Source organism: Camelus dromedarius, chromosome 1, assembly GCF_036321535.1.
Source record: "Camelus dromedarius isolate mCamDro1 chromosome 1, mCamDro1.pat, whole genome shotgun sequence".
NCBI lineage: Eukaryota > Metazoa > Chordata > Mammalia > Artiodactyla > Camelidae > Camelus > Camelus dromedarius.
Window position 1 is genome coordinate 49243470 of NC_087436.1, and position 23066 is coordinate 49266535.

The following is a 23066-nucleotide window of genomic DNA, read 5'->3' on the forward strand; positions in this document are numbered from 1 at the left end:
CAAATATTTGGGGTTAGATATATGGCATAGGCAAAATATTAAAATCATGCAGTTTGACATATTCAAAGCAAACATTTTTGAAATGTTTGTAAACTGGTCACAGCCAAAAATGGGAGGATTTTTTTTTTAAGACAAAAGCCATGTTATAAAGATCTGACCAATAAAACTCAAAGTCCTCCTTTGATTAAGGATTTATTTGAAAGATTAGTAAGCAAAAATGAACCTAGACCAAGATGTAGCTGTACAGTCGATTGCACACCATACCCCTAAGTGTTCTGCCTGTGTAGGGAAGTCCTCGTGGATCTGTACCTGTACTGATTACAGGATCAAGACATCTTTATTTAGAGAGTTGAAGACTCTAGCCAACAGCCACTTGCCAAACTCCTGCCTTACAATTTTCCCTTTATCAACTCAGTGCATTCTATTTTCATGTAATTTTTTTCTGCTTGAAACAGTCAAAAGATTCTCCAGACTTTTAAAATGCTTTTCTTTACAATAAAAAGAGCCAACAGATTTACAAAATTAGTTTTAGTTACATCAGGACATATACAAGTAAAAATAGGAGGGATTTGAAATAAAAGGGTTAAATCCCTGAAAAAAATATATTTATTAAACCTACAACAATTTTACATAAACACAGGTGACATATTGGCATAAGGAGAACATGAGCTGAAATATCCCTGAATTTTTAGAACAAAAAGGTTGAAGTTCAAGTTATACTTGCTAAGAAATCAAGTATCGAAAAAAGGTATTTTTTTTTAATAATAATTAAAAAAAAGACTTGGAAAAAAATGATGGTACACAATGCTATAAGCTTTCACTCTCAGTTCAATATCCTATTGCCAAACTAGTGTTGAGGTATATGACAAGTAGGAACATCACTCAAACCTTTAATGAATTCTTAGCTCACATTATGATATATTTGTAGCAGGCTGAGTAGCACCATCATGATGTGAATTCTGCTTCAAATCCATATATATATATATATGTATATATTTAATTTCTTTTTACAGTACTAAAATACTAAAGCATTGCGTTAAAAAAGTTTTGTTTACAATTTAATTTACTTACTATACATCTCTTTCACTTCTTTATACAAATTAATGATTTAAAACCACCACAGCAAACCAGCTGCCTGTTTTTGTTTTTTTTTTTTTTCTTTTTAATTAACAGATTCACATGGAACTAACCCTGTTTATACTCATCTTACGCAGGCATCAGTCTGCTCAATCTTCCTGGTGACGAGGACACTTAAGCTAAGGAATGACAACATCACAATGTACAATTATCAGCAAAAGGCAGACTGCCATTCGGTTTGCTGAAGAGCACACAGATCTATACAATAGCGCTGGCTTAAGTGAACTAGCTTTGATGAGTCTGTAGCATGCGGTTATTACCTGCTGCTAATAGACAATTCTTAAAACCTACATATTTGAGCAATGAACTTGTCATACAATTTTGTATAAAACTGTTTTACAGTATAGCATGTGAGATGAGCACCAGAAAACATGTTTTGTGGACTAACGTATTCCCTTGAATCCAGTAAGCCCCATTTTTGGATGTAACTGGCTATATTAAAAATGGACACGTTGCTCATCAGCAGATGCATGGCTAAAAGAAAAATATTTTAAAAGCTTTCCTTGTTTCCTTAAAAAAATCAACTTTGCATCCTAAAATGAAAGTAAACTTTTTTTTTTTTAAACGTCTCAGTACCTTAGCATTGTTCAAGTTGTCAAAGCTTAGGTAGACAAAGTGCTTCTAAAACACCATTTAAAATATTTATACATATACATGTTTGTGCACATATACATATGTGTATATATGTACATATATACGTTTACTGTCCTACAAGGACTTCACTGGATGAGCAAAATCCAGAGGCCTTTAAAATGTCCACATTTTAAAAACTAAGCTCATGTAAGAATAGGTAATTATGATTAAAAACTTGAATGAAAAGGTACCCCCATTATTCAAGGGCATTGGAGTACACTGGTAGCATCTTGATGATACAAAGGCATTAAATTTTCAACTGTTAAAGACACCATTTTCTTAGCACCATTTCTTAGAACATCCAAACAAATTCAGTGTTTCGCTGTCCATTTATGCTTCCTGTAGCTATTCTGATAAATAAAAGTTAATATTAAGATTACAGTAAAAACTGCATGTTAAAAAGCCATAATTCCAGTATTTCAGTATATCATATATTCAGCACCAGATGGTATTTTAAGATTCCTGCCCCTGTAATAATACAGTACTTGTTTGATTTGCGTTCCATGACTATGCAAACTTGGCATTATTAAAAGTGGTCACAGATGTGTAGAGTTGTAAGGGGAGGGGTATCACATTTACGTATCATCTCATCCAATAACAGAACCAGTGTTTAACAATGTAAATTGTGGAACACTTTTTTCTCCACCTTCATTTTGCATAGAATGCTTTGGTCTTTTGCCTAGATTCCATCTGTGACCACTTAGGAGTCAGGGGAAATTAAGTGCTATGGTGAGAGGACCTCTTTTTTCGCTGGTGAGCAGAGGTTCTTCCCCCCACATTTGTCAGGAACACTGTGTCCTTTCCCCACTGCCCGCGTCATAAGAACTACACTACGGATAGGCTGGTTGTGGTCTTTTCAAATGAGGTAACCAACCCGAGGGGCGACATCATATATATCTGTTATAAGGCCCTGTGACCCGAGTGAAGGCATATGGAGATGTCGTTACTGTGGAGTCTGTGGTCACGGACATGGTCCTTTCGGCGAGGGACTTGATGAAGCGCAGGTACGTGGGCTCGGAAGGCTCATGCGGCTCAGTGGGCTCCCGCTTCACTTTCTTGCCGTGGGTTTTCTGAGGCACGTAGTCCGGGCCGTACTTCTCACACTCTTCCTCTTTCTCGCGGGCCTTCTCGGCCATTTTGGCTTCCCAGAGCGCCAAGCCGTGCTTCGGCTCATTCATGCTCTTGTGCTGGTAGAAGACGAGCGAGATCCTGGTGGGGTGATTCCTGTTGGGGTTCTTCAAGGGGGTGGTGGCGTGCAGCTCGCGCTTGGCACACTCGATGAGGATCGACCCGTGAGTGGGAGCCACGGCCACGCCCCCGATGTCAGGATCCAGGAAGCTCTGCTCGCTGTCGGACCAGACCTCGTCGTTGTCCTCGGCGGCTGAGGGCTGCCTGTCCTGACTGCTAGCGTCGTGAAATTTGTGTAAGCCCTCCTGGACAGGGGCGGTCCTGTCGTGGTTAAGGCCGGGAAGCATCTTAGACAGCCCGTTAGCTGTGTGGGAAAGCACGTCGTTCTCCTTGTTTTGGAGATGCAGGGCGTGAAGAGAGCTGTTGAACATGCTCGGAGCTGCACCGTAGTTATGGATTAAGTGAGAAGACGGGTGATGTTCACCATTTTTATAGTCTATGTTTGGATTGCTCAAATTGGGTGGTAATCTAGAGGCGGCTCCCATGAAGTGGCCGTCCATCTCATGAGTGGAATAAGGAGGAAATGCCCCTACGTGGTGCACATTTGGTCGAATAGTACAACTGCTGAAGGCATCTCCTTGCATATTTTGGTTTCCATAACCTAAGTACTTAGAAGTAAAACTCTGGCTATTTCCGAACCTCGGCTGGTAAAGTGGTAGATTTAGCTTAGACAGAGGATCCTGGTTTGGATATCTGTATAGATCCACGGGCTGAGACTGGGGAGAATAGGAACCCAGATACTGGGAGCAACTGTCCACTGATATGTTTCCGTTGCATTGATATGATGGATACTGGTTATTCTGGTTCAAAAGCCCAGGGTAGGGGCTCATGGGGTTCGAATTCAGATATGAACTTGCAGCTTGGGATGAGGTGGAATAGAGGTTCATAGGGTTGGCGCCTCCATATATCTCTGAAGTGTGTGAAGAGCTTGGATAAGGACTGACTGGATTGGGCCGTCTCATGTATAGATTGGTGGATCCAGAAGAAGAGTAAGAGTTGACAGACTCTGACTGAGGGTTACTAGTTAAGGGGGGATGTGGCTGCTGTTGCTGGGGTTGCTGCAGCTGGGGTAGCTGCTTTGGTAGCTGCGGGACTTGCTTCTGTAGTTGGGGCTGGGGCGGCTGGGGCGGCTGCGGCTGCGGCTGCTGCATGACTGGTCCTGAAAGTCGCAAAAGTTCTGTGGACAGGATAAGAGAGAACGTGGACAAAGGCGCTTGATTATCATCTTATGACAGCTGGTGAGGATGCTTACATGTATGTGAGACCCACCACCAGGATCTTGCAACATCCACCAAACAAGAACAAGAGCAAAGTTCGGGCTCTAATCACTGCCTAGCATAATTTTTTGTGTCTAAAACATTGAAAATAAAATGGTAGACCATGTAACAGTGCAATCTGTTAAGTGGTGAGAAATATAATAAACATCCCAAAGCCATTCCATTGGGAGCATCATATTCTCTGGAGTTTCTGTGCTTTTGACCAAGCCACATTCTCTACTTGAACTGCTCTCCTCCTTCCTCCCCATCTCCCTGCCCTTCCTTGACATAGTCATCCCTTCCTCAAGGAAGCCTTCTATAACCTCAGCTTCTAGTGCTTTTGTAACACTCTGTAATATCCACTGCATACATAAGTCAGATAAAGCAACAGTCCATAGCATACTAGAATTATCAATTTCTCGTCCCCTCTTCACTCCACTGCAAAGTAGTTCCGTGAGGGAAGAGGGATCACATCTTATTTTATTTCCCCATTGCCTGGCAAGCAATCAAATTTATTAAGTAAAGTAGCAGAAAAATTATTATAGAAGATTTAGCAATGCTATGAGAAAGAGTGACATTCATTTAAGTACCCAAAGCACTTTATATAATTGGCAAACCCTATTTCTCCAGCGTGCTTTCCAGAAAGGAAGTTTATACAGTTGTAGATAAAACTTTAAAGAAACTTTCAGCTTTGCAAATGAAACTTTTTTTTTTTATTAGTACTGACTTATTCATCCACTTTTTGGGGGGCGTGGGGAGAGGTGTAAATGAAACTCTTAAAAGTGATAATTCTATTTCATGATCTCACTTAAAAAAAAGTCATATGAGAAATGAAAACAGATAAAAGGAGCTACAACAGCTGTCCTGTAGAGACCAGTTAGAAGGAATCAAAGGCAAAGTTTCATCTGATTACACTTTACAGCTAGCTTAAAGGAGACAGCAGGGAGCGGACAGGATTTACTTCTCTTAGTGTAAGTCAACCAGTCAACAAATATTTATTAAACATCTCTGACATATTATTCCAAATTACTTGGTTTTATCTCTGAGCTTCAAAATCAATCAGTAGGGAAATTTGACTCTGTGAAGCAAAGATGGTTGATTGCTAAGCAAACCAGTATACTTACACTTAACAGATACACATTTTTCTCTTATTAATGGCTACGCCAATACAGTCTCTAAAATTTGGGTAGGGACAGTACATTGTATGATTTTTTTTAAACAGTATTAACCACAGACATAGATCAAGGGGCTTTGGAAAGAAAGTATCAATTTAGCACTGATAAATAATGCTCCATTTCTGCTACTATAGATGTGGTCTATTTTGATGGGTAAAAGCTTTATAAGAACTACATGTGGACTCCCCTCATGAACCTCGACTCAACGCGTCTAAGGAAAAGTACCTTATTCTCCTGCACCTCCCTCCATAAATCCTATTTTCAAACTTATCTCGATAAATAGTATAGTTTTAATTATCTAGGCTTAAAACTCTAGAGGCATCCTTAAAGATTTTTTCTCCTTCATTCTAATGCTTTGTCACCAATGTACTGATACTCATTTTGGAAGAATTACCCTGTGTCATCTTTGCTACATCTTCACTGTTACCACCAAAATTCAAGCTCTTGTTACCTTACTCTTTGGTTTACTGCATCAGTCACCAAAGTATTAGCTCCTCTACCTCCAATTTGGCCTTCCTGCCGTTTGTAGATTAACAGTAATTTCACCATATCACCTACCATAAAACTTTGCCATGTATTACAGAATAAAATCCAAACTTCTCCCTCAAGCTGGGGTTGATGGTACAACATCTCATTACTGTCTGCCAGACCAAGGCCTGAGCCTTGCTCCTTTACAAGAGATTCTGGTACACAACTAAGACCATGACTGAACATAACCTTCCAAAATTAACACTGTTGATGTTCAACCTAAGTGTCATAGAACACACATATCTACAATGTTTCACGTTAAAGTTACCTGCCAACTGTTTAGCCTGGCTTGTGTTTTCTATCTGTTTTGTACGAGATGAGGCTGACTTTTCCTTTTCACTCTTGCTTGTGCTGTTTTCCAGAGAGGAAAGCTTCTCAGCTGCAGCTTTCTTGGCTTCTAGCTTCCTTTGTCGGCATGTCTTGACCGGCTCCGCTAACATCCTGACTTTGCGCCGAAAAGAACTCAGGACCTGAATGGCACCATTTCGTTTCTTCTCCTCCTGAGCTTCTACACTCCCAAACTCATCCACGTCAGAGACTTTGTAGAGGGGCAGAACGTGGAGCTGCTCATCGTCTGGTTTTCCTCCAATTTCTCGATTGTCTTCTCTAGTGAGGGTGCATACCTGGTATGGAAATAAGACTGTGGCTTCAGTTTCAGTCCAAATGACAAGTGGTGTGTGTTTGTGTGTGTGTGTGTTTCTCCTTCTCAGTATTTAGATTTGTGGTGGGGGCTTACTTGACCAGATTGGTGACATGCATATTACCATAAAACCACGTCTGTCCGTTATTAACGCAGATTGCATCAAAATGGTACATCGAGATCGAAAAGTTCGCGTGGACCCTTTTGTTGTTGTTGTTTTGAGTCTATCAGGAAATGACACCTGTAGTGACTCTGTTCCTCACATACATTTCGGACTAAGGGAAGAAGTGATACTCTTACCAAAGCGAAGCAATTTCCCAGTTTTCACACTTAAAAAATAGATGTGGTCGATGTGAAGCCTCTTCAAAAGAGGCTGAAAGTTTCCTCTACCCAATGACTTCCTCTGTTTTTGGTAATATCACATTCACCTCATCTCATACTTTTGTACAGAAAGAAATTTCACCTCTTTCCTCACACCTAACTTGCCTTCACTGTGTCTAAGAAATTTCCACAGGATACCAAAGTGAAATCTAAATAATGTAAAATGGAAGATCTGATTGATAAAGGTAATATGTAACTTAACACTGTTTCTATGTCTCTTTTCTTTCTTTCTGGGTATTCTGTGAAATCTAACTCAGTGTTTCCCTTTTCATTTCTTTTCTGAAAAGGAAAAAAAAAGCTACTTCTGCTGCTTTGATAAGTTAATGGTACTTTTTTTTTGTTGGCCACACTGGCCTTGATGAAAGATTACTTGTTGGTTTTAAAAATACTAGTTTTTAGTATTTAGGGTTTTTAATTAACAGAAAATGTGACCATGATTATTTAAAACCCAAGGTAATACAAAATCATTGGAAGATACTCTTGAAAGGAATGTGGTCACGATTGTTTTAGGTTTACCTCTATAAATAAGTTTAACATGAGATGGTATTAAAATGAGCGTTATACATTGTACACACATCTTCCCAAATCCTTGCCCCTGAGCGCTTGTCACCTTTTCCCACATACATTTATCCCTACTCACGTCTGCTTACCTAGCGCTGCTTCCGTTTCACCTCACAGAACCTGTGACCTACCAGGCAAATTCCCCTTTATTTAAAAATTCTTTCTCATCCTCGGCCCACTCTCCATCACCTTGCTGGAGAGAAACCTGGCTATCTTCAGGACCTACTATAGCTCCAGCTATTATTTATTTCTTCTACTTCCCAGAATTGAGCATAGCCTCCAAAGGATGGGCAGGTGTTCAATGCATGATTAGCAATGATGTTAGATACTGTGGATGGTAAGCCTTGTGTTTGTTCTCCTGGATCAGAAGTCATGTGGGGTCTGTGACCAACCAGCCCTTCAGCCTGTTTTATATGGCCAGTGAACTAAGAATGGTTTCTGCATTTTAAAAGAACTTTTTATTGAAAAAACCACAAACAAAAAATATGGCAGAGATCCTCTGGGGCTTGCAAAGCTTTTAATAGAAAAGTTTTCTAACCCCTGCTCTAGACCATTAAACCAGTACCTTTGCTTCTCAACAAAAATTTCACACCAGCTTCCTCGAATTACTTCCACTACTGCCTTCTACCTCCCCGAGATCTTTTCTACCCTAGAATGTAACTTTAGTGCCTGCTTTCTATTTTCCACGTTAAGTCTCATTGGTCATCTTCCTCAGCTACCCCTGTATCCATGTTGATGACTCATTGGGTTGATTCATTTACAGTTTCTACACTTGAGCTTTTTCATTATCTCTACTTTGGGTCATCCCTCCACGTGCAGGGCCTCACCCTGAGCTTTGTTGATGTGGAATACTCCTCCCCTCCTAACATGGATCTATTTCCTGCCCTTACCATAGCCAACAATTATAAGGCCCAATCCCTTTCACCCACTGTAATGTGTAGTTACAAAGGGTTCTTTTGCACTTTGAACCTTTTGTACTAGTACTGTGACAATGATGATCCATTTTTCATTCACACCTCTCTCTTGCAAGGTGGATTGGTACTTTGGCTTGTATATGGCTTTTTGCTTAACTGCTTATGACCTACCAGACATGGAACACTAAATTTTCAAAGACTTTTTTGGGCATCTAATTGTAGCTGGCAATGCTTAGTTACCAGTTTAGGTTAGCACCAAGAATTTCCATGATTTTCACGTTGCTTGACCACACTGTTTTCCACTAATGTGCCATGCCAACCTGTGATGAGTACTAATTATGCCATATAAGGTCACCTTGCAATAGCAATTCATTCACAAAAACACTGTTTGTGCAGTGACACCTGCAGAGAACATATTCCTTGAACTGCTGCTAACTTCCAGTCCTCTGCTCCACAACGGGACATGCTGCTGACCTATCCTCAGCACACTTACCAACGTGCTGCCGTTCTGCATGTTGTGCAAGTCTCTGTGGGCATGAGCACAGAAGTCCAAACATGCAGTGACCCCTGAGAATGGACGACCTTCCTTCAGACCCAGACGGCACTCTGGTGCTCTGTGTTCATATTCAATCTGAAAAATAGAAGTGTGTGTGTGTGAGTGGGGAAGTACTTAGGCATTTGAAATTCTTAGGCACACATGTGACAAAAAAGCACAAGTCCTGTGTACTGAGCAGGTCAAAAAGATTCCTTAGTATTATATTTTATCTCCAAGAACACAATGGAATGACTCAAAACAGAGCAAGTACCCTGACATAGCAGAGTTTTTATTTTATAGTGTTATTCAGATATAACTGACTTACATTGAATCGCATATATTTAAAGTGTACTATTTGATAAGTTTTGACATATATATATATACATGAAACGATTGCCACAATCAAAATGATGTACATATTCATCATTCCCCAAAGTTTCATCACACTCCTTTATAGTTCACACCTCCTGCTTTGTTCCCAGGTAGTTAACTACTGATCTGTTTTCTGTCACTATAAATCAGTTTGCATATTCTAGAATTTATATAAATGGTTCCATTTTGAGTTAATTTTTACATAGGTTGTGAGATTAAGAGTCTAAGTTAATTTTTGTCCATATGGATATCCAACTGTTCAAACAAACACCTTTGGATAAAAAGATAATACTTACCCCACTGAATTGCTTTTGTTGAAAAGCAGTTGACAATCCATGTTGAATCTATTTCCAGACTCTCTATTCTAATATTTTGTTATGTAATGGTGTGCTGATGTGTGTGTATGTATTGTATTTATGCCAGTATCAACTGTTTTGATTACTAGTAATGTAGGTTTGTAGTAAATCTTGAAATCAGGGAGTATAAATCTTCAAATTCTGCCCTTAAAAAAATGTTTGACTATTACAGGTTATTTGCATTTCTCTCTATATTTTAGAATCACCTTGTCAATTCCTTCAGAATACCTGGTGAGATTGATTAATCTGGGGAAAATTAACTTCTTAATGATTAGTCTTGAGATCCATGAACATGGTATATCTCTCCAGTTGTTTAGGTCTTTTATAATTTCTTTCAGCAGAGTTTTAAAGTTTTCAGTGCACAGGTGTTGTAAATCTTTGTCAAATTTATATCTAAGGATTTCATATTTTGGGTGCTATTTTAATTGATATTGGTTTTCATTTCAATTTTTAATTGTTTATTGCTAGTATATAGAAATATAATTGATTTTTGTATTTTGCAACTTTGCTAAAGCATTTATTCTAGGAGTTTTTTTTGTAGATTCTGTGGGACTTTCCATGTAGACACACATGTTATCTGCATATAAGGACATTTTTATTTCTTACTGTTCAATCTGTATCCTTTTTATTCCTTTTTCTTGCCTGTTGCATTGTCTAAAATTTCCATTTAGATGTTAAATACAATAAGCTACCAGGACATATTATACAGCACAGGGAATATAGCCAACATTTTATAATAAACGGAGTATAACCTTTAACAGTGTGAATCACTATGTTGTACACGTGAAACGTATGTAATATTGTAAATCAACTATACCTCAATTAAAAAATTTGGATGCCACAAAAAGCTTACTGACCAAAGATGAAAACTATTCTTGAAAACCTTCCTTGAATTTTATTAAGCAAACATCCATTTGATAAAAAATGTAAAGTATTTCTTTTTGCTATTGTATGACAATTGTATATTAAGTGTATGTTTATAAATAGGCACAGAGAGCATCTTTAACACATAATAAAACCTACTTGAGAAGTTAAAAAAATGTTAACTAGAAGTGGTGAAAATATACATACTTTTCTTTTTCCCAATCTTAGGGGTAAAGTGTTCAGTCTTTCACTATTAAGTATGATAGTAGCTTTAGGTTTTTCAACTAAGCCTTTCATCAGGCTGAGAAAGTTCCTTCTATGGATGTTAAATTTTGTCAAATGCTTTTTATCTATTTAGTGAGATACCATATTTTTCTCTAATATGTTGGTTAATATGGTGAATTACACTGGTTTTTTAAAATTGAAGTATAGTTGGCTTACGAAGTTGTGTTAGTTTCTGGTGTAAAGCAGGTTATTTATATATGTGTATGTATATTCTTTTTCACATTATTTTTCATTATAGGTTAGTACAAGATATTGAATATAATTTCCTGTGCATACAGTAGGACCTTGTTTATCTCTTTTATATATGGTATTTTGTATCTGTTAATCCCATACTCCTAATTTATCCTCCCCTACTTCCCCTTTGGTAACCATAAGTTGTTTTTTTTTTTTTTTTTTATGTTTGTGACTCTGCTTCTGTTTTGGTAATAAGATCATTTGTATCATTTTTTATATTCCACATATACATGATATCATATTTATTTTTCTGTGACTTACTTCACTTTATATGATAATCTCTAGGACCATCCATGTTGCTGGAAATGGCATCTTTTTTTTTTTTTTATATACCTAAGTACTATTCCATTGCATGCATATACCTACCTACCTATCTATCTACCTATCTATCTCCCCCAACTTCTTATCCAGTTAGTTATCTGTTGATGGACATTTAAGTTGCTTCCATTTCTTGGCTATTGTAAACAGTGCTACTATGAACACTGGGGTGCATGTATCTTTTTGAATTAAGAGTCTTCTCCAGGTATATGCCCAGGGGTGTGATTGCTAGATCATAGAATAAGTCTATTTTAATTTTGTTAATGTAATCTCCATACTGTTTTCCGTAGTGGCCGCACCAAAGTACATTCCCACCAACAGTGTAAGATGGTTCCCTTTTTCCACACACTGTCCAGTATTTATTGTTTATGGACTTTCTATGATGGCTATACTGACTGGTGTGAGGTGATATCTCACTGTAGTTTTGACTTGCATTTCTCTGAGAATTAGCGATACTGAGCATTTTTTCATGTGCCTACTGGCCACCTGTATGTTTTCTTTGGAGAAATGTCTACTTGGGTCTTCTGCCAATTTTTTGATTGGATTGTTTGCTTTTTTGTTATTAAGTTGTATGACTTGTTTATGTATTCTGGAGATTAAGCCCTTGTCAGTCATATCATTGCAAATATTTTCTCGCAGTTCATATATTGTCTTTTCATTTTGTTAATGGTCTCTTTTGCTGTGCAAAAACTTGTAAGTTTGATTAGGTCCTATTTGTTTTTGCTTTTATTTCTGTTGCCCTGAGAGACTGCCCTAGGAGAACATTGCTAAGATTTATGTCAGAGACTGTCTTGCCTATGTTCTCTTCTAGGAGGTTTATGGTGTCCTATCTTAAGTCTTTAATCCATTTTGAGTTTATTTTTGTGTATGGTGTGAGAGTGTTCTAACTTCATTGATTTACATGTGGCTGTCCAGCTTTCCCAACACCACTTGCTGAAAAGACTGTCTTTTCTCCATTGTATATTCTTGCCTCCTTTGTCAAAGATTAATTGACTGTAGGTGTGTGGGCTTATTTCTAGGCTCTCTATTCTGTTCTACTGAGCCATATGTCTGGTTTTTGTGCCAATACCACGCTGTTTTGATTACTGTAGCTTTGTAGTATTGTCTGAAGCCTGAGAGGGTTAAGCCTCCAGCCCAATTCTTTTTCTTCAATATTGCTTTGGCACTTCTGGGTCTTTTGTGATTCCATATACATTTTAGGATTGTTTTTTCTAGTTCTGTGAAAAAGCTCCTGGGTAATTTGATAGGGATTGCATTAAATCTGTAGATTGCCATGGGCAGTATGGCCATTTTAACAATATTAATTCTTCCAATTCAAGAGCATGAGATATCTTTCCATTTCTTTAAATCCTCTTCAATTTCCTTTACACATTGATTAATTTTTGAACATTAAATGAATCAACCATTATTGAAATAAACTCCATTTGGTTGTGATGCATTATCCCTTTTACACATTGTTGGATGTAATTAGATAAAATTTTGTTAAGAATTTTCACATCAATATTTATAAAGAATTAGATTTTATTTTCTTTTTATTTAATGCCCTTATCTGATTCTAGTATCAGGATATTTCCAGTCCCATATTATGAGTTGGGAAGTGTTTGCTCCTTTGCCATTTTCTAAAAGAGTTTCCATTGAATTTTTTTTTTCTTAAATAATGGGTAAAATTTTAAAGGGAAATCATCTGGTTCTGGAGTTTTCCTTTTGGGAAAGTTTTTAACTACAAATTCAATTTCTTTAATAGATACAGTACTATTCATGGTATTTATATTTTTCTTTAGTAAGCTTTGGTAATTTGTGCTTTTCAAGGACTTTGCCCATTTCATCTAAGTCATTTTTTTATTGGCATGAAGTTTAAATTATGTTTTTATTACTATTCTTTTATTGTCTGTACAATTTATAATGATGTTTCATCTCTAATTCTTGATACTGACAATTTGTGCCTTCTTTTTTTTTTCTTGATCATTATTCAAAGTACTAGCTTTTGTTTCACTGATATATTCTGTTTTCTGTATTCTATTTCAATGATTTCTGTTTTCCCCTTTATCTTTTCTGTCCTTCTGTCTTTTAGGGCTAAAGTTGCTCTCTTTTTCCAAGTTTTGTAGGGTAGATCTGCATACTCGAGAGATGGTTGAGATTGTATTTTTCTGTTATAAATGTTCAGTGCTACAAATCACTCTCTAATCAAGGCTTTAAAGCTGCATCTCACAAGTTTCTTCATTTTCATTCAGTTTGAACTACATTCTAATTTTCTTTGTGATTTATTCTTTGGCCCATAGGTCATTTAGAAATATGTTGTTCAGTTTCCAGATATTTAGGGATTTTGTAGGTATCCTTTTGGTACAGATTTTTAATTTCATTTCATTGTGGTCAGACAACATACTCTGAGGCTTTTAAATTTATAGATACTTGTTTTATGACCCAGAATATAAACTGTCTTGGTAAATCATCCTTGTATACTTGAAAATAATGTTATTCTGTCATCACCTGGGGAGTCCTATACAAGTTAATAAGATCAAGTTGGTTAAGTGTGGTTCAAGTCTTCTATCTCCTTACTAATTTTCTCTCTACTTGTTCTAACAGTTATTGAGAGAGATGTATTGAAAACTGACTGCAATTGTGGACTTGTTTCTATTTTTAGTTCTATCAGTTTTTCTTTAATAAAATTTGAAGCTCTGTTATTAGATGCATAGTTAGGATTGCTGAGCTGACCTTTTTATCATTATAAAATGATCCTCCTTATGTTACATTCTTTGCTATGAAATCTACATGGCTACTAATATCACTCTAGCTTTCTTTTGATTGACATTAACATGAAATGTCTTGGTTCTTGCTTTTTAAAATATCACAATTGTTTTGTAGCTGTGTGATTATTCAATACACAAACTCTACCTTTTAATTAGTAGTGTTAAAAACATTTACATTTAATGTGGTTTTTATATGGTTGGGATTAAATATACCATCTTGTTATTTGTTTTGTATTTGTTAATGTTTCTTTTGATTCCATATTCTTTGTTTAAAATGTTTTGGGATTCATTCCATTCCTATCTCTTTTAAAGTGGCTGTTTGCTTAAGGTTTACAGTGCACTGGACAATCTACATACAAGTAATATTATACCACTCCATGTATAATATAAGAAACTTAGAGCAGTACACGCCCAACCCCCAGCCTCTGTGCTACTTCTACATGTTATAAACCTTAAATTACATTGTTAATATATATTTTTTAAACAGCAAATTATCTTTTAAAGAAAAATTTTAAATAAGGGAAAAAGTCTTTTTACTTGCATATGTACTATTCATGACATTTTCATTCCTTATCATCAATCCAGATTTCTATCTGGTATCATTTTCTTTCTATCAGAGGGCTTCCTTTAAGATTTTTGAAGTGTTAGTCTGCTGGTGGTAAACTATTTCAGCTTTTGTATGTCTGAAAAAAAGTATTTTGCCTTCACTTTTGAGAGTTGTTTTTACTGAGTATATATTTCTAGGTTGACAGTTTTTTTTCTTTTCTTTCAGTACTTCAAAGATGTTTCTCTTCTATCTCTCTTGCATCTTTCCATAGTCTCCTGTGTTTATTATCATTTTTCTTCCTATATGTAATATGTTTTTTCCTCCATCTGTTTTTCACATTTTCTCTTTATCACTGTAAACAAATTGATTTTAAGGTGACTTTATGTAGTTTTTTTCATGTTCCCCACTACCCCACCTCTCTCTGGGGCTTGCTGAGCCTCTGGGATCTATGGGTTTATTGTTTTGAACAAATTTGGAAAAAAAAATTGGCCATTATAAAAATATTTTTCTGTCCTTCTTCTGGGACTTACACATGTATTAGTGTAATAATATTGTGCCATAGGTCTTTTGAGCTATTCGTTTTATTTTTCTTCTTTCTTTCACTTGGGGACATTTCTGTTGCTGTATATCCAATTTCTCCAATCTGTTAATTCTGTCTATTGTATTTTTTATCCAGACATCATATATTTTTTCATTTCTAGAAGTTCAGTGTGGGTCTGATATCTTCTTAGCTTTTTTAAAAAAATCATGTTCATACTTTCCTCTGTTGTCTTAAATTTATGGCTACTTTAATGTCCTTGTCTATTACATCCTCATCACATGTCATTTCTGGAACTATTTCCATTGATTGCTTCTCCCTTTACCCCCACCACCCCTCATTATGGGTCATATTTTCTAATTTCTTTGTATTCCTGGTAATTTTTGATGAAATGCTAGACATTATAAATTTTACCTTGTTGTTTTTGAGGCCTTTTGTTGTTTTTGTACTGAGATGTTTAGTTGGAATCAGTTTGATACTTTCAAGTGTTGATTTTAAACATTTTTAGATGGAACCAGAATAATCTAATTTACTTCTGCTACTAAAGCCAGGAGATTCTAAATACTCTACTTGATCTCTTTTATGTTAGGAGTTCTTTTCCTTCTGGATGGTATTAACAACTGTTCCAGGTCCTGTATAAAATCAAGGGATTATTCTGCCTGTTCCTTCGTTTTGTGGTTTGTTTTTTTTTTTTTTTTTTTTGCTGTTTTATGAGAGGGAGGTAATTGGGTTTATTTATTTATATTTGGAGGAGGTACTGGGGATTGAACCTAGGACCTCATGCATGCTAAGCATGCGCTGTACTGCTTGAGCTATACCCTCCCCTATCTGCCTGTTCCTTTTGATAGTTTTTTCCACAGCCATGGTAATCTCTTCACATGCATGCACTGTTCAGTCCTCAGCTGAAGATTTGAGCAGAACCCTCTACAGATCTCTAGAGCTCTTCTCAATGAAGTGCTCTCCTCTCTGGTACTCTGAATTGTGAATTCTAGCACTTTGGCTTCCCCAAATTCTGAACTTTGTTTCCTTAACACAAAGATAACCCTGGAGTCTGTTTAGGCTCCTCCTCTCTACCTTGAAGCCTAATATGCTCTTTAGGAAGTAAGCTGGAGTATGTTTGTAAGTTTATCTATTTTATTTCCTTTCTCTTTGGTGTTACTATCTTGTGCTTCTTATTGTCCTGTGTCTAAAAACACTTGTTTCATGTATTTTTTCTTATTTTTTTTAATATGTGAAAGTAAATCCAGCAGCTGTTAATCCATCATGGCTAGAAGTTGAACTCATAACATAAAGAAGTTTTTGATGGCTTGAATATTATTTATTATTGGGTTCACATAGCATTTTTGTATACTGAAGCTTAAAAAACTCTGGCTAAAGGAAAATGACCATTCTGTCTCACAAACTACAAACACTGGTCTGTGACTTTTTAGTCCATGCTCTGCTCTAGTTAGCTTTAGTCTGTTCCTTGAATAAAAAACATACAAAGTCTAGTTGGTCCTTATGCCATCTCATAAGAAATACCACGCAGGGGTCTGTGACTGGATTACTGGAAATTCATCTCTACATCTGAAGACAATTCTAAGTGCATGGCTTTCTGATGGCGTAAAGCTGTGCTGTTCCGTATGGCAGCTGCTAGTCACAAGTGGCAATTTAAATTTAAATTAATTAAAATTAAAGTTCATTAACTCAGTTATCAAGTGTTCAAGAGCCACATGTAGCTAGTAACTACTATTCTGAATAGTATAGGCAGAAAATATTTCCACTGTCATAGAAAGTTCTCTTGGTCTAAAATGTCATCTCCACACAAGACGAAACCACACAATTTTGAGATTTGAGCCTGCTAATTCAGGCCTAAAGTTTAATGGGAAGATGAGCATAGAAAAGGGAGAGAAATAAGAAAAGAAATGAATCTACTGGATAGATATGAAGGATTATTTAAATTAAGAAAACCTATTTTCTAATTCCATAGAGCTGACAGAAGAAATGCCGTGAAGGCCCAATGAAGCTTAGCTTTAGCACTAAGACTATGAAATCAAGGAATAAAGCAAGGAGAACATTCATATATGAGAAATAAAGGTATTCTATTTAGTTGAGGGAAGGAGGCAAAGACCAAAGGGTAGATTTTGATAGCATCCACAGCCTCGATGCTTTACATATACTGTATAGAACTATCACATGGCTGTTTTTTTTTTTTTTTCTCTAAACCACATTAAAGCATATGGATAAACATTTCCAATAATACCTAAAATGCAATATAAAAAATACCTTATCCATTCTCAGCCATTAGTTGATTTAGTTTATATAAATATTACATCTATTTTTAATGTATAAATGTACATATGCATTTAAATTTTATTGTGGTAAGAACATAAGACAACAAATTTTTAAATGTACATTATTGCTGACTATAGGTACAACTGTACAGCAGATCTCTAGACCTTAAACATCCCACTTAACTGAAACTTTATGCTAATTCATTAGTACATATACACATTTACTCATATATAAATTTTGAAACACATCTAAGGAATTTTATCTAATCATGTTGTTATAACTTAAAATTTGGGGCACCTTCATATTTTAGTTATTCTAGGTTCAGGAAATGCATAAAATATTCCAAACAAAAAGTAATAGAGTAGAATATAAAAGCTTAGAAAATCACTGTTGTATGAAACAGTCAATAATAAGAATCAATGGAGTAAAAAGAATATCAATGCTTGTTTGTCCCTTTCCCCAGTTAAAACCTTTTGATTAATAGCCCCTATAAAAAATTCATTCAACAGAAAATGGCCAAACTTGAAATCTAGCAACATAGGCTCAATTCATTTTCTTTTATAGCCTGATTTATTGTGTTTGTCACCCCTGAATTATTTTACAACAGTACCATACCATTCCTTATACTTTTCTGTGACACTGATTAAAACAGGCAAGGTTGTAAAATAACAGTATTAATCTCATTGTTATTAAGACAGCATTTAAAATAATTTTCATAGACATTCACATACATTTCTAAAAATGTAAGTTGTAACATAAAATTTATAAACAGACTACTGTCATTATTAAAATTTCCTCCCTTGCTCCCACTAAAAAATAGAAAAAGAAGAATTGGGGTTTGGGGGGAAAGTTCACAATGGAAACAAGAATAGTTAAACTGTTAATTAGAATTGGTCCCCTGTCTGTCTCTGCTATGTAAACTAATCCCCTTAGAAGGTTTAACATTATTAAGTACATGACAATGTTTGCAAAATGTACTACCCTCCACACTTCCCTGTACCCTTGCTCTGTGTACTCTGCTCTGGATACCTTATCACCTCTAGCTTTCCTTCTATCATCCTCCCGCTTCCTCTTAAATCTTTAACCTCTCCATCTCCACTGCTTCCAATCCCAGTGCTTCCTTCGTTGGTTTCTCTTCCTCCTCTCACCCCTAAAATGTTAAATGTTAAAATCATTAGCCACTTCTTAATAATCTCCATTCTGAAAAACTGCATTCACTTCTACATATTCAGCTACTTCCTGCATTTTGATAACTTTCAAATCACAGTGCTAAACTAGATTTTTCTTCTAATTATTCTAGAAGTATGTAAAACCTAGCTTTGCCAAAATGAAATTTCTGAAATGAAATTTATCATCTTCCCCTTATCTCCCCCAAACTTATTTTTCTTCACTGATTCCTGGTACTAACTCATAGAACCATCTGTTCAAGCCAGAAATTTGGTGGATCTTCAAATTATCTTTTTCTTATCCTTAAATCCAGCTAGTCACTAAGTTCTATAAATTCTACCTCAAATATTTTATATATTTATTTCATTTTCTCTATCAATCATTACTGCCATTTCTTTAAATTAGGACCTTCACATCTCTTGCCCAGTGACTGTAATAGCCTGCTTCTCTCACTGAATCTTCCACTAATCGAAGCTATCTATGCTGTATTTCATTTGTTTGGCTTGAGTGACTTTTTTAAGTGAAATCACTTCGCCCTTCCCCACCCCTAGTATACACTTAGAACACCCCAATGGTGGTAGGTCTCTTACTTACAGGAAAAAGTTCAAAGATCTTTACATGGCCTCCAAGGCCATTTGTGACTTTATACCCCTACTTTCAGGGAAAGCCTTTTCATTCCTTCAGAAATGTGTGCAAACCTCTACCTCGGCTGTTATTTTTCTATAATTGGTATTTTACGTCCCTACATCTTGTATTTTACATCCCTACATCTCCTCTAGAGGAGGAATTTTTTAAAGACATAGAACCCACACTGCTCATCTTACTGTCCACAGTGACTAAACACAGTGATTTAGAACAGGCTCTCATTTAGGGCTTTTGAAACAGGGAAGACTTCAGTCTTCTGCCTCCTTCATAAGCATTTAAGAACAAATCACTTAGCCTTCCATATAGATACTGCCTAGCACACACTTACAAAATAGAAAAAAAAGAAGTTTGGCTTGGTTCATGAAGCCAAGGCCAAAAGAAAAAAATAAACATCTAGCAAAATCTGACACATCTGGACACATGTATGTACACTTAGCAAGTAGCACACCCATAGCTTTGAATGTATAGACTTGCTGTGAAAACAGTTAACAGGTGGTTAGAACCAATAGTTTGAGCCATCTAATTTTAATTAATCACTAAAGTCTGCTTACAGAGACAAAATTATCCATTTGAGAACAAGATTACTAGATAAAACAGCTTGTGAGTCTTAAAAGCTCATTACTTTTACAGATTAGAAGACCAACAACATGCTCTTTCAAATGGTGTAGTTTTTATATACCAGAAACAGAACATTGCAATGGCTTCAACAGTTAGGAAAAGAAAAAATTAGAAAAGTAAAGGAAAATCATTGCTTCAAAAATATGTTTGGAAGTAGATAGGTAGGTCAGCAACAGTGAGTAAGTGTTCCAGTCATTGTCAATAACTATTTACACTTACCTGGTTATTATATGCATCGGGTGCAAGCTTCTTGTATGTTGGTGCCATAAGAGTGGACAGGTTTTGTAAATGAGACTCCAGTTTCTCTTCCTGTATAAAATGAATAACCCTCCATATTAAATTCTAAATCCATTCTTCATGAAAGAGGCTATCAGTTAGATTCCTCACCCCCCTATGTATTAGATCCAAATCACAAGACACAGCGTCTCTTATTAAAAAACTAAAGCATCTTAACATGACTATTTCTAAGTGGAAAGTATAGACCATGTATTACCTATTTTTGTATGTGTTGTTAAATATCGAGCTCTTTGATATTTTCTTAAGATTAATCAATTTTCTACTTTGCATGCAGATATTTCGCATTTTATAAATATAAGCCTCTGCTGGTAGCAGGGTTAGGAGAATGAAGTCAGACAGTCTTTAAAGGGTCACATTCTCTACTGCCTAATTAGTGGCCAAGGAAGATGAGCTACTGAAAGGATTTGTTTGGTTTAATTTCCTATTTCCAATCTTTATATTTTTAAATGTTTATAAAAATAACATTTCAAAATTTGAAATGATCTCTCCATAGAGCAACTAAAAGTTACCAGGTGATTCAAATATGAACAAAACTCTCAGAACTATAAGGTGGTATATATGAAAAACTGTAAAGTTTACTTGAAAGGAGAAATGTTCAGTTACACTCCCTCCTCCCAACTGAAGAACAGATTTTTCAAGCAATATGTTTTTTTAAAATGGTAGACAATACTTGGTTGGTCCATTCATACTTAGACGTGCTCATTTCACAGTGATAGCTCTCTAAAATCCTCGGGAGTCATAACCAGCTGGCAGAGATACACATATTTGCATTTTAGAAGATGAGGAGGTTTCTGAGTGGCGCCCTACTACCTAACTGAGGGAGATGTCACCAGCCATCCCCCAGATTTGGTTTACATGAAACCTGGTTAGAGTGATAAACATTTATGAAGTAGTGGTGAAAAAAATCTCTCCAGTGTGAAAAACTAAAGTGGAGCACAGCATGCAAAATTGCTATTAGGTTTATTACATATTTGGGGCTTTTTCTTATGAAAAGAGGACATCTAGTACATTAATACAGTTTATTAAAATATTATGCTCCTATAAAAAATTATATCATGACTTGAACTTTTGCACTTTATTAAACTGCTTATTATTATAGTCACAAATACTAAGGTTAACAGTTTTGTTCAATTAGAGGGACATTTAATTATTATTATATCCACAGTATAACTATATTTCAATTGCATTTAAAACTTGAAAGAAATTATAAGCTATATAGATTCACTAAAAATTTGACCATATTTAAATGCTAAATATACTGAGGTTTTCTGATTATCCAAAATTAGCATACTCTAGAATACATACTACCCTAAACTTATTAAATTTGATACCAATCCGCAAGTTATATTTTGAGAAATATTTATCTTAGAGAAAGGACAAAAACCAGTGACTTAAATGAGAAATCAGTATTTATTTCAACGATACCTTTATATGAAAATCTAAATGTTTTAGTTACTTGAATGCATTCATTATAGTAACATTAAACCATCTAACCTCATGGTGTGAAAAGGATGACTAGAAATGGTCTTTTATAAATACGGCAGTCATGAACATGACTTCTATAATTCAGGTTCAAAAGATGAAAGTTTTAACACCAAGGTTTTAACATTTAGTTTTAATATTGAAGGGACAGCTATGTGAAACTCTAGAATTAACATTAATGATAAAGAATGAAGAGGAAAGGCCATAGGTATAAAGAGTTTATGCTGCTCAAACTTTATTACTTTGGTATCCCATGGTTGTTATCATGCTAATCTCATGAAATTGTTATGTGCGTCTATAATTTAGCCAAAATTTTGCTGGTTCATCTCTGAGATGAAATTCTCTCTGTTAACAAGAGTTTAACAGAGTTATATCATATTGTTCACTTCATCTGTGCTCGTCAATTCTCCATGAAAAAGAAACAAATTATACATCAGGAAGTAAACAAACCTCTTTTGGGTCATCCCCAAGCAGCTTAAATTTTCTTGGGATCTTGCTTCTGGCAAACTTACATCCATTGTAGTACATGCTCCATGAACAACCAAAAGAAAAGGAGGCACCACAGGTCTCTGGGTCCAGCCCCTGGCAGGCACAGGTTCTTCTGAGAAATCAAAGAACCAAGTTCGTGACTATGGACAGCATTGCCTAGGCTATCGATCTCACAGGCTGGGTGTCTGCTTTCAAAAACGAGTGCAAATTAGTTTTAAAAGTTTAACTATATATTAAGCTGTGCCACAATCACATCAGAAAAAAACTATTTCAACTGATTTTAAAATACAATTTAAACAAAGTTTTCACTGTAGTATAATACACACACAGAGAAGTACACAGAATTTTATAGCCTGCAAGTGCTCACAAGTGAAACATACCTGAATAGCATTCAAACTAAGAAACAAAACATAAATACTTGCACCCCAGATTCCCATCTTATATTTCCTTCCAGGTATTGCCCCTCTGACAGTAACTTCTATTGAAATAGATTATATAGTATAAAAATAGGCAAAACTAAAGTATATACTATATACCTACTCTGAATATCGTGTGTATATGTATGTGTATATATATATAGATTTGCCTACTTGTATACTACAGCTATGTGTACATATATGTATGTGTGTATATAGTTTTTCCTATTTTTATACCATGTATAGTACACATATACAGATATATATATATATATATATACATAGTTTTAAGTATTTTAATACTATATGCTATGCTACATAAAAACAGGCAAAACTATATACACACACACACAAATACATAACATACATACCACTTACATGCGATTAACTGGTATAAGCCTGTGCCTTGCTTTTCTTCAGCACTGTTTGGCATATCCATCCACAATGTTGCACGTAGCTGTACTTTATT

General features: G+C 35.7%; 1 protein-coding gene across 3 annotated transcripts in view; it reads right to left on the bottom strand.

The window, feature by feature from the left end:
* Positions 1-1087: 1087 nt before the first annotated feature.
* Positions 1088-23066, bottom strand: part of TET2 (tet methylcytosine dioxygenase 2) — a 121924-nt gene continuing 99945 nt past the window's right edge. For all 3 annotated transcript variants that reach the window (XM_031468340.2, XM_010980659.3, XM_031468326.2), the window contains exons 7-11: positions 22143-22293; positions 20133-20222; positions 8907-9044; positions 6186-6540; positions 1088-4135 (exon numbers count right to left, since the gene is read on the bottom strand). In XM_031468340.2, coding sequence (XP_031324200.1) covers positions 2658-4135; positions 6186-6540; positions 8907-9044; positions 20133-20222; positions 22143-22293 — 2212 coding nt within the window. In that variant the 3' untranslated portion in view covers positions 1088-2657. The remainder of the gene's footprint in view (positions 4136-6185; positions 6541-8906; positions 9045-20132; positions 20223-22142; positions 22294-23066) is intronic.